At 38.1% G+C, this 12,137-nt stretch overlaps 1 protein-coding gene across 1 annotated transcript; it reads right to left on the bottom strand.

The window, feature by feature from the left end:
• Positions 1-4,916: 4,916 nt before the first annotated feature.
• Positions 4,917-9,051, bottom strand: s1pr5b (sphingosine-1-phosphate receptor 5b). Its single transcript, XM_058404217.1, has 2 exons — positions 8,899-9,051; positions 4,917-7,518 (listed from the first exon to the last, which is right to left on the bottom strand). Exon 2 carries the CDS (start codon positions 7,242-7,244, stop codon positions 6,078-6,080), a length of 1,167 nt encoding a protein of 388 aa, XP_058260200.1. The 5' UTR covers positions 7,245-7,518; positions 8,899-9,051; the 3' UTR covers positions 4,917-6,077.
• Between the last annotated feature and the right edge of the window lie 3,086 nt (positions 9,052-12,137).

The raw sequence follows: 12,137 nt of genomic DNA, 5'->3' as shown, positions 1-12,137 counted from the left end.
GAGACCTACCTGGTTAGTAATAAACCAAATAAACATAAACACTTCCGCAGTGTCAGTTGAAGAGGACTTTTATGCAAACAAAACAATAACAATAGGAGGATAGAGAAAGCGCTCATATACTTTCACTTTCTATTGTCAATCAGCTCAACACAATGGTTTTTTTTATTTGCACTGGAAATAATTGTGATTCGGAGATTTATAATGAAGCTCGTTTATGCGATATTATATTCAAGCAATAAGACACTCGAAGCTTTTATTTTTGTCAACAGCGCTGTCGAGTTCTCGAAGCTGATTGGACAAAATTGTTGATCAATTTTCGAAAAAACAGTAAATTTGCTGCTTTTTTTCTCTCTCTAACTGACGTCAAAAGAGTGGGAATTTGATCTGGGGAATTTGGAGGCCAAGTCAACACCTCAAACCCGTTGTTGTGGTCATCAAACCATTCCTGAACCATTTTTACTCTGTGGCATGATGCATTATCCTGCTGAAAGAGGCCACAGCCATCAGGGAATACCGTTTCCATGAAAGGTTGTACATGGAAGTGATGTAAAAGAAAACGTAGTTTGAATGCTGAATATGATTTTTTTTCCCCCAGTCATGCACTATGCACAATGCACACTGCATGATATTGCATGTGATTCACACCTATGTTTTCAGGTTCACACGTGGTTTCCTGCACTTCATTTTTTGAAAGTACCATGCAGTGGAAGTGGGCGATATGTGGTAAACCGGATGCTTTCAGGACTTCAGAACACTTCTATTATAGCTCAGTAATTCTTTTCATGTTTAATCTGATGCCTGTAAAAGCACGCGCAAACATAAAAGAGCTGGAACCCCAATCTTCTGGTCAACGACCCAGAGCCTTAACCACTTGAGCTACCATTACCCCATATAGCTGAGAAAGTACATAGTGAGATGAAACAACGTTTCTCCAGGATCATGGTGCTACACAGAGCAAGACAGAGCTAAGGACTTAAAGTAACAAGTTCTAGCCACATAAAATGCATCGTGTGCAACCGAGTGCAAGACAAAATAGGGCCGACCAGTGTACATTCTGTTTATTGTACAGCACACTGTGTAAAAATAAGAGGATTTTAAACAAACAGGGTTCTTGTAAACACATATACACTTATATAATAGCAGCAGTTGGTGGCAGTGTTGAAATGTGGTGCAGCAGAGAAGTGAGAGTTGGGGGGTGGGGTTAAAACGAATGTTTTAGGAACTGTTGCTACAAACATTAAAATATTTTACACTGGAAACAATAATATTTCTGAAGTAGCTTGAGTTATAATTAAGTTCATTTGTCAATTTGTGTGCTATTACATTTAAGTAATAAAACAGAGTTGTGTTACAGCTGCAATGTAGAACGTCAACAGTAAGCTTTGGTTGCTAAGCAACCTAACAGACAATGAATAGGTTCCTCTGCACTGAACGCATGCTCCATTTAATCTGTTTATTTACACCAGAGCGTTACTGAATTCTTGAATCTGATTGGTCAGGAAATGCTGATTAATTTCCTGCAGTTAATTGCAGTTCTGACAGAAATGCCATCTGTATGTGTTCATAAGAATGCTCTCATTTCTTTCTGTAAACCCTTAGTATTAATAAAATATGAATGCAATGTACACAGATCAGGCATAACATTATGACCACCTGCTTAATATTGGCGTCGGTCCCCCTTTTGCTGCTAAAACAGCCCTGACCAGTCCTCCACTGTGTGTTCTGACACCTTTCTATCAGAACCAGCATTAACTTCTTCAGCAGTTTGAGTAACAGTAGCTCGTCTGTTGGATCGGATCATACGGGCCAGCTTTCGCTCCCCACGTGCATCAGTAAGCCTTGGACGCCCATGACCCTGTCGCCGCTTCACCACTGTTCCTTCCTTGGACCACTTTTGATAGATACTGACCACTGCAGACTGGGAACACCCCACAAGAGCTGCAGTTTTGGAGATGCTCTGATTCATTCTTCTAGCCATCACAATTTGGCCCTTGTCAACGTCACTCAAATCCTTATGCTTGCCCATTTTTCCTGCTTCTATCAGCCTAATATATCCCACCCACTAACAGGTGCCATGATGAGGAGATCATCAGTGTTTTTCACTACACCTGTCAGTGCTCATAATGTTATGCCTGATCGGTGTATGATTGATTATTACACGTGAAGTGTAAGCATGTGAAACGTACGATTCCTTAAATGAACTAAATGAATTTCTTCTACACTGATGTGTTATGTTTTGACAAAGGTGTGAGAAAGGTGGGAATCACTTTCATTTCACAATAAAATCTTATAGGTTTATTTGGCTTTGACTTTGTTTGATTTATGAACGGTGCTTTTGATCGACTGGAGAAATGCATCATGTTCTTTCATCCAAACTCTGACTCATCTAATCTATGATCACATTTTAAAAAGTGTCTGCAGTCGTCATAAAAAAAAACAAAACGGAAAGGTTTGCAAAACAGGTTTGCTGAATGCTTTCTCCATGTCAGCAACATTGAAATGATTGTTGGAAATAGTCTGATGCTAATCACACGGCGAAAATCTAATGTGGTCAGGTAGGCACATGTCCATGTAACAGAAGTGGCATTGCAAGAGCCAATCATCAGGCTGCATAAATCATAAACCCTTAACTTAAAGGTAAAATAAATAATACAGGGATACAAATCTTATAAACTCCAACTTAGTGTAAATGATAGTAATCGGTTATTCAAACGTAATATCCTGAGTTATTTGCATCTTTGGTTGCAAATGAGCTGAACTCATAAGCTCATAATAAGATTCTTTCTGTCAGCCAATCAACATTCAGGATGAACGCGGCCTTGACCACGTTCTGTGTACACTCTGATGGAGAAGAACATCCCTAGTAATAATGGGAAGTTCGGATCATTTTAGTGAGTCGGATCTTTGAATCTCGTCCAGCAAAATGAACGAATCTTTTATCGAGTCATTTTGTTCATTTCAGCATAATTACGATGTCTTTTGTCACGTTACATTCTCATAGGCTGAAACCATTTATTTTGTGTTTGTAAGGAAGGTTCGGTATTATTAACTATTAATTGTTAATTAATAGTTGATTAATTAACTAATCAAGTTTCCCGCACAGAACCTATGGGATGTTGCGCATGCACGGTCAATACAAAATGAACGAATCGCTCTCTGAGTCGACTCGTTGTTACCGAGTCATATTAAGGATTTCTTTCCAAATGAATCAATCGAACCGTTCACTAGAAAATAGATGTACATTTAGGTGTAGGTGATATTCATGTTATGTTTCTTGAGAATAATAAAACATAAGTGTGCAAAACAGATAAAGTACATGTCTGTGGTAATTTGCTAACTTTACTGTGTATAAAAGATTTAGCAAACATTGAAACAAGTCTTCAAATAGGTTATATTATAAATATGTTTTGTATTTAAATGCTGAAGAAAGTCTTCGGCACAGCGGAGAGCTACTTCTATGGCTAAGGGAAATACATTTAACTTTAATTGTAACTGATATTTGCAAATTGATGTGCAATGGGCCTAGCATAGCAGTAATACGTCTTTCTGTGGTTGCAGAGAAACCACAGTCTCTAATCAGAGATTAGAAACATCTAATCTATACATAGAAAACTAAATCTTCATCGAACATAACCAAAAATACGAGCAAAACAGAAGCTTTCTAAATCGATTGCTTAACTGGACATTCATGTCATTCTACCAGTTCAGTGTGATTTCAAGAAAGATTACAGCTTAATCTAAATATTTTCCCCAGATAAAAAAAAAGAAAGAAGATATGATATATTACAACCTTTTCATAAAATTTTTTCCTGTGTAGGTGGAGTGACGTCAGTCTGTGATTATATTTCTTTATGATTCAGCGAGCAACAAACGACACTGTAAAATTTTCAAATATTAAAAATACCCTTTTTTTTCTTAGTATGTTTCTGTTAGCAAAGTTATACACTGCAGAACATTATTAACCTTTCCTTATTTTAATTCTAACCAGTTTCTGAAAACATTTCCACTTGATTATAAATATATGGAAATGTCTGTCTGTACCGCTTATTTGACCTATCCTCGGATCTCAGGCGCCATCGGGCATCAAGGCAGGATACACCCTGGACGGAGTGCCAACCCATCGCAGGGCGCACACACACACACACACACTCACTCACGCAATCACACACTACGGACAATTTAGAGACTTATATAGAAATGCTTGACAATAAAATTCCAAATTCCATCGTATTTTGGGATAGAAAATATTGCTTTCAGATTGCTTTTTTGGAAAAAGTCATCTGAAGTGTATAAAACCAAACCTATTTGATTTATAGAATAAGAAAATTCTCTCCGGGTGTGGCCAGAGGTCGAAAACCGATGTTTTTCAGAATGTTTCAGAATTTCCGTAATGTAAATTTGAAAGAATAGGTCTTGTTGAGCTGTAAATATACATTTCAGGAGTTTTGCTAGCTAGATGAAATCTTTAATCACACACACACACACACACTCTTTACTTTGATAGAACCACATAACATACACAGTTATGATATAACAGTCAGTTTTCTTCCAAATTTCGTTATTTTGGATGAATTCAGTTTTTGTTAAAATCTTATCCAATCAAAGGCCGTTTTTTTAGGCTTATACATTTTGACCTATTGTGTTAAATGCCAATTTGCTCATCACTAATCCTTCACTGTATCCTTTAGGGGTCACGGTTTACTACAGCAAGCTGTGTTATTTATGACTGACACACTTTTACAGCCTCTGGTGGGCTAAGATATGTAGGGCAATGCCTATTCCAGATGTGCAGACGGGGTGGCTACACTTCCTCTGACATCCGCCTTATAACGGTTATAGCTTTTTCTGCTGTTGCATTCAAACACGTTTTCTTTTTTCCGAAAATTTTTTGTCACTAATGAAAAAAACCCAAAACCATCAGTTCTGGTCACATGACATTTATTATTGTAGGCATAATGCAAAAAGGCACATAATTTAAGATCATTTGGATGTTAAAAAATAGAAAACTTCTCTACAGTTATAAGAACAATATAAAATACGTTGTAAGGACAAAAAAAACCCCCAAAAATACCTGTACACAGTGACTGATTGACTTGTTCGAAACATGAAATACATTCTACACACAGAGTGGTCATTTTGGTAATCAGCGGCAACAGGAATATTTACATGTGCATGAATTATAAAGATGTGGCAAATTTTCATTAAGCATGGAACATCACATGCCTCGAATGCTATGTGGATCTGAATGCTAGCTTGCCTAGATTTCTACTGAGAAAAGGAAAAAGAAAAAGCCTAGATTATCATTGTTCAGGGTGATCTGATTGTAAAGTCTATTTAGTTGACCGTAGCTACTACTGGACTGAAATTCTGGACCTTGCAAAATAAAGTACTAACTTCTTTCCAAGTGCTTGCAAAAGGAGGGCTTCATTTACCTTCAGAAATTCCCACAGGTTTGTTTTTATTAGCTTTTGAATTTTCCGCTGAGGATCCTGCATCTGGTTGTGTAACAGGACGAAACATACACACCGCCTATTGCGTACCAGCTTATTCTCCTCTCTCGGTACAGTAACCTTTCTGACTCTCGAAACTTTCAAAACAGTGATACAGATTTAAAGCCACAGTGTTGTATAGCAGTCATATGTTGTCCATGACAGTAATTTGGCCCCGCATTAGGTGCCACATTCAGGTGTTATAACCCTGTAGGCTTTTGTTCTCATGATACCAAGGTCTAGGCATAATTCACAATTTAAGCACCTCTGTTGATCCATGACTCCATAAGTCTGACGCCAAGTTCATATTTTAGTCCCATAGGGGATACAACGCTGTGTGTTTGAACTTGGGCATGCTCCGACTTTTTTGCGTTAGATAGATGCTGACAAGGCAGTTTCTCACGCTGTTTGCCTTTTGACATCTGTCAAAATGACTTAAGCACGAACCTTATCAGAGCTCCCGTTTTGCCTGTGACAGCTTGTCCCGAGAACCCTCAAGTGTTTATTTCATTCTCAAAGAGTGCTAGTAGCTTCAGGCAATCTCTGGTGCATTGGCATCATGTTCCAGCACCTGGTGACACAGAGTTTTCACAGTTTGACAGCTTTGATTTTTGGAGAAATGATTCGAATTGGGGAGGATGTGCCATTCCCTGAGGACATGGTAGTCTCAAGGCCACGGTGAATGGCTGTCTCTGGTTTGCTTAGGCTGCACTCCAGGAACGGTATTCCGATCTTCTTTACTTGTCCATCTTCGTTGATCAAACACTGATGACAGAGCAGTTTAATAATGGCCTTGCGCATGTCCTTGCTCGTCAGTGTGTATATAATTGGGTTGATCAGTGAGTTGATCATGGCCACCCCAAGAAAGTAGTCCGCCTTGAACAAGATGGAGCATTTACCAGTTTGGCATACAAAGTCCAGCAGTAAGAGCAGAAAGAGTGGCATCCAACAGACAATAAAGACTCCCAGGACGATGGTAACCGTCTTAAGCAGGGCCATGTACTTCTGTGAGCGGCGTGCCAAGCCCTTGCGCCGTAAGCTGCCTAACCTCTTTGTATTTCTCTTGACAGTGTGAAAGATGCGTCCGTATAGCACCACAATGGCAAGCAGAATGGCACTGAAGACAGTGACGCAGAACAGGACGTAGCTCTTGGCATAGAGCGGAAGCACAGTAGAGCACAGTTGGAGTTCATGCATGCAGTTCCAGCCTATGATGGGCAGCACGCCGAGCAACACAGCCAGCGCCCAGCTGGCACCAATCAAGGCAAACATGCGGTTGCGCTTGGTCCCATGATAGGGCTTCATCTTCACCATGGTGATGTGACGCTCAATGGCGATGGCCAAGAGGCTGATGACTGATGCGGCCAGCGTGATGAAGACACCACCCTCCCTCACAAACCAAAGCAGTGGGGTCAAATGAAGAGTGTTGTGCCCTGATGTGATAATATTGACCATGTACGTGAATCCAGCCAGCAGATCCGACAGGGTCAGGTTGCCTAGTAAGTAATACATGGGCAGGTGAAACTTTTTGTTCTTCCAGATGGCCACCAGCACAATTGTGTTTTCCACAACAATAAGCAGGCAAATCAGAATGAATGCGATAGCTTCTGGTTTGAGCCCATACTTGTATTTGTCCTGAGTCAGTTTCCCTACGCAATTATAGTGCAGCAAAATGACACTGTTGTTATAATAATCAGCATAAAAGCTGGAGAAAGACTGTGAGGAGGACCTTGAGGAGGAGGAAGTACAATTCATTTTTTTTGTTTGATTGAAAGGCTAAATCGTCCTCACTGGGCTTTCAGTGCTGGGTTACTTTCATACTTTCAAGTTCTTTGGTTGGGCATTGTGCTGAAGCTGCTCAAGGTCAAAGAGCTTGTTTTGCTTTATTTTCGTTTAGTCGATGTGGCCATTAGCCGAGTTAAAAACTTATTCCTTGTTTTCCAGTGGCATCCTGTAGCGTCCCAACACCGTTCTCCACTAGAGAGCAGAAGAGAGCAACTCTGATTTCCAGACTTAATGTTCCACAGACCTACAGAGCCAAAACAATGAAAAAAGAGAGTCAATGTGGATTCAAGAAGAAAGCAGAATAGAAAAAATAACATGGTGTGTAGAAATCAGCCCACTATGAATTACACATAACTTAACCTATGTGTTAATTTACATTGCTCAAGCTATGTAAACATTATGCTGTTAGATTGAGATATTTATAGAATATTACAGTAAAAAAAGGGGGATTATTTTTCAAATGAACTCTCTCTGAACCATTTTGTAATGCAGTTAATAAAGGCTAGCTTCAGAGTGCATGCTTAATGCTTAAAGAAATTTCAGGCTTCCAAAATAAATAAATAACCTGCCCATTCATTTCATCCTAAGTTTAAAAGAATGTAAAGAGGCAATGGCTTTCTATTTATTAAAAAAAACAAAAAATGTATTCCTTTGGATGATCTTACAACATGAAAATGCTCCGGGATTTTTCAGCATTCCAGTGCCTCAGTCAGACACATGGTAACATTTTAAGATCTCAGGTTACACTTGCTGAAGTTCACTACCCCGGGATTCCAGCGACAGAAAGTGGGGGGCTGCGTAATGCATCATATGTTAATCATTATTGTGATAGAAGTCTTCGCTAGACATCTTAGAAAGCTACTTATAAAGTGCAAAGTGCTAAAGAGAGCTCTAACCAGTCTGCAAAGTGGTGTTTTGTGCTTTATCGAGACACCAGATGAGTATTATGGATGAATCAAAACAAAACAATGTTTGGTTCAGGACAATTTTGGATCATCTCGTATCGGACAATAGATTTATTTTTTTTTTGTTAAATAGAATTCAAACCATACTGCAGTCGCAATGTGTGGCAATACGATTGCAGTGTATAATGCTTACTTTGAGAGAATTTTTCATCTGTACATCACTTCAATGATTGAACTGTGAATTAAACCTTTTGTCCTGGATTCATTGCAGCCAAAATAATACATAATACTAAATAATAATACATAACACTACATGATAATACATAATACTAAATAATAATACATAACACTACATGATAATACATAATACTAAATAATAATACATAAAACTAAACAGAAATTGCCTTGAATTACAAATTTACACTTCTGAACATTTGAATGAAAGTGTTTCTTATGTTCTTCGTTGCGCTGTCACCCAAGCACAATAATCAAGTAACCTCTTAATTATTGTTATGTGTTAATGCATACCCATAACAAACCGAATTTATCAGTAACTATTAGTTCCCTAATCTGATATTGTGATGCATGTGAACCTGACAGTTATGCAACGAGACAGGTTCTATGGCACTAAGCAAAACCTTTTACAACAGCATATTCTTTTTTACACTGCTAGTGATATTTTCTCATGAAGAAAAGAAAAAGTGGGAAATTTTACTCACCACTGTTATGACAGCTGGAGGTGGATATTATCATGCAGCGTGTGAGGAGTAAAACCCATTCTGACCAGACTCAATACAGTTCACACGCTGAACTAGAGTGGGCTGGGCTTGATCTCTTTCTCCTCCTGCTCTTTCCACCCACTCTTTTCTTGCTCTTTGCTTTCTGCAGAAACTCTCCTTTTCATTTAGTGGTTTTGAATTGAATGAACTGAATTCAAACAAGACCATAATTCAACTTGACATACTTAAAAAGATAACTAGAATTGCCATTCAACGTGGAGCCTATATTTTGAGGCGTTTTTATTGCCGCTGGCAACGCAGTTTTTCTTGTTGTCAAGGGAAATTAAACCTACATAAATTCCCATGTAGGAAAAAATCAGCCAGGAAGTTCGGTGTCTGTTAGTTTTACACTGGCGCGCCGAAGCTAATGCAATTAAAAACGAAAGAAAGGACTGAGCAAAGTTCATGGCAAATTAAGTGAAGTAATCTCAAACGGCCTTTCGACACTGTATGGCCATTTTCCGTGCATAAAAATGGACAAAAGCATCAACTAGAAGTAGCCTGGAGCACATAGTTTATTGTAATGCTATCCGTGTAGTTTGCACAATGCTTAACTGCTAGCTATAAACTTCTTTTACATCTTAGCTACATAAACCTCTCAGAATAAAGCTAAGAAAAAGTTCACACAACAGCTATATTTTGAATGTTTTGGCTAAAAAGAAAGGTACTTTTTCTAGTTAATTAAAATGATAAGAGTAAAACATGCAATGTAAGACTAATAAGGCGTACACCACATGAAGGTATTGTAGGAAATGATTCTCGGTGCATTTAAAATAAAAATAACCAAAAAATTTTTTTAGAAATTCCTCAGCTAGTCATTTCAGCTACTTAGTCAGACAAGTAACAATGTAGTTGCTTGTTACACAAAATGAAGGTTGTGCAGGGTCTATAGTCCATGCAACGCAAAAAAAATAAAATAAAAATGCAACCACAAGCTAGAACTGAATAGACAGAAAGCTGAGCAGCACCATTTATTGTGATGCTACTCACATAGTATATATACACATGTGTGTGTAAGATAGCAGCAAACATAACAGGCAGTGATTTTTATTTTGTTACAGATTTGCACTTTATCCATAATTATAGTGTTTTTCATTACCCACAAATCTGAACGTGAAAAATAGTAACATTACTTTATTAGAGCTTTCCATAGTTGACTATTGAAAGTATATTGCCCTAGTAGTAGTTCTGACTGTCTTTCAATCTGCTCATCATTGTGTGGTTTCATTTGTGTGCGTAAGCTCCTCTGTAAAGTCAGGTTCAGACTTGTTGTCATGCTTTATCTCTCTTTTATAGTGCTTCTCTATAACGCCTCGCTAACACAGCAGTATTTCCCGTTAGGAAACTATATCCCTGTGAGAACCATTACCATAACCAGTGCCTACAAGTACTACCTGTTTACACACCTATTTGTGTGTGTGTGTGTGTGTGTGTAGTTACATTGTGCCAATGCCGTCTGATCTGGACATCATAATTCACATTGTACAGAAGTAGACGGGTATGTTTAACTTTAGTAGCCGGTAAACACAGGTTGACGGTTTAATCTGCTGAACGTTTAATAGTCAACAGCCCTGCCTGTTTATTCACTTCATTTGTTGTTCTGAGTGTCTGTTTGTGAATGCCTTGAAGGAAAACATCACCCTTAACATACTGATCTTTATAATTATCATGCAATCTTCAGTTATATGTGTAAATAAATATTTATTTTGTCATCAAAGACTAACTGAGTTTAAACTTCTTTCATAGACGTGGTCTTTTCTCACTTTGGGTACCGGGTTCCTATGTTACCCACAATGCTGTGTTGATAGTAGCACTTTTTACCTTACTATGCTGTATATACAAGTATGTGCTTGTTATAAAATCTTTAACTATAAGAAAAATACTATAGGAAAATATAACTATAGGAAAAAAACTATAGGAAAATATAACTATAGGAAAAAACTATAGGAAAATATAACCATAACTATAGGAAAATAGACCATGACTGAGGTTTAAAGGTAAGTCGATTTTCCTCACCTGCCTTAGCTATAGCTTCATCTCCACCTAAAGAGAGTGATGCAGCGGTGCTTTAGTCCTTTAGTCTGTCCCACTCACTCAACTCCTTGGATTTCATCAATTATTGTACTCTTAATCTTATCTAATTCTAATCTTACTTAATTCCTACAATTTATTATTGCAAAATTGGGTTTGGTTTGAATTCGTTGATAGCCAACATACATGTGTACAATATTTGCTTTTTAATTTCTCTCTAAATGTTTTTTTTTCTTGTATTTATCCCTTTCCTTGTCCTCCTCCTCTCTCTCTCTCTAAGGAGTGGCCTTAATAGGCCATAAAAATGTAACTTTATACATTTTAATAAGCACTTATTGTTCTCCGAAGACGGATATAGTGTGGGTTCAAACAAAACATCGAACAAAAAGGCTTTGAAGATAGATTATTTTTATGTTTTATAATGACATGCCCATGAATAAACTACTAGATGGAATGTCACAGTCAGAATCTCTAGCAATCTTTGTCCAGGGCAACTTAATGGGCAGCATTTAAAGTTTAACATCACTTCAATTATAACACTCTGGAGGGCAACAACTACAAAATTGACTAAATGCCACTTATCCCCAATATAACTGCTGGTCAACTTGTTGGATGTATGTTACTAGGTTTTAGGGAGAAAAAAACAGGCGTGTTAATCAGAAGATAACATCTACCAACAAATTCTGCCCCCACTGAGGATAAGGGAAGGAACAATTTCACTAAGCCTAGTTCTGAATGACATTTGGAGACCACTTGGCTGATCCTGTGGCTGCTGACCAAAAAAAAAAAACTGTAGAAGTCTGGGAAGTCTAGAAGCCTCGGTCTAATTCAAGGGTCTCTTACCAGTGACTGCCAAGTAGATTAACTGATTACCGATAGAAACGTGCTGATAACCTCTAATCCACTGAGGAGCAGAGAGTAGGGATTGGGTCTGGCTCCTATCCTCTCACTAGACCAGTGTTTGGTCTGGTGATTGTAGAGTGTCTTACAGAAGATACCAAGAAGCTCAGACTGTCCCATAACATTAGATGATGAAACATGTCCAGAAAAGCTTTATCAAAGCCATACAGTGTAAAGATGTATCTACATCCTCATATAACACTCATATACCCAGGCTCTGTAGTTTTTTTTATTTTATTTCATAAAGA

This window comes from Hemibagrus wyckioides, linkage group LG11, assembly GCF_019097595.1.
Source record: "Hemibagrus wyckioides isolate EC202008001 linkage group LG11, SWU_Hwy_1.0, whole genome shotgun sequence".
Classification (NCBI taxonomy): domain Eukaryota; kingdom Metazoa; phylum Chordata; class Actinopteri; order Siluriformes; family Bagridae; genus Hemibagrus; species Hemibagrus wyckioides.
The sequence above is the reverse complement of the archived record's forward strand: the minus strand, read 5'-3'. Positions and strand labels throughout refer to the sequence as shown.

Coding starts and splice junctions, on each gene's coding strand:
- s1pr5b (XM_058404217.1), bottom strand. CDS start 7,244: ATGAATTGTACTTCCTCCTCCTCAAGGTCCTCCTCACAGTCTTTCTCC.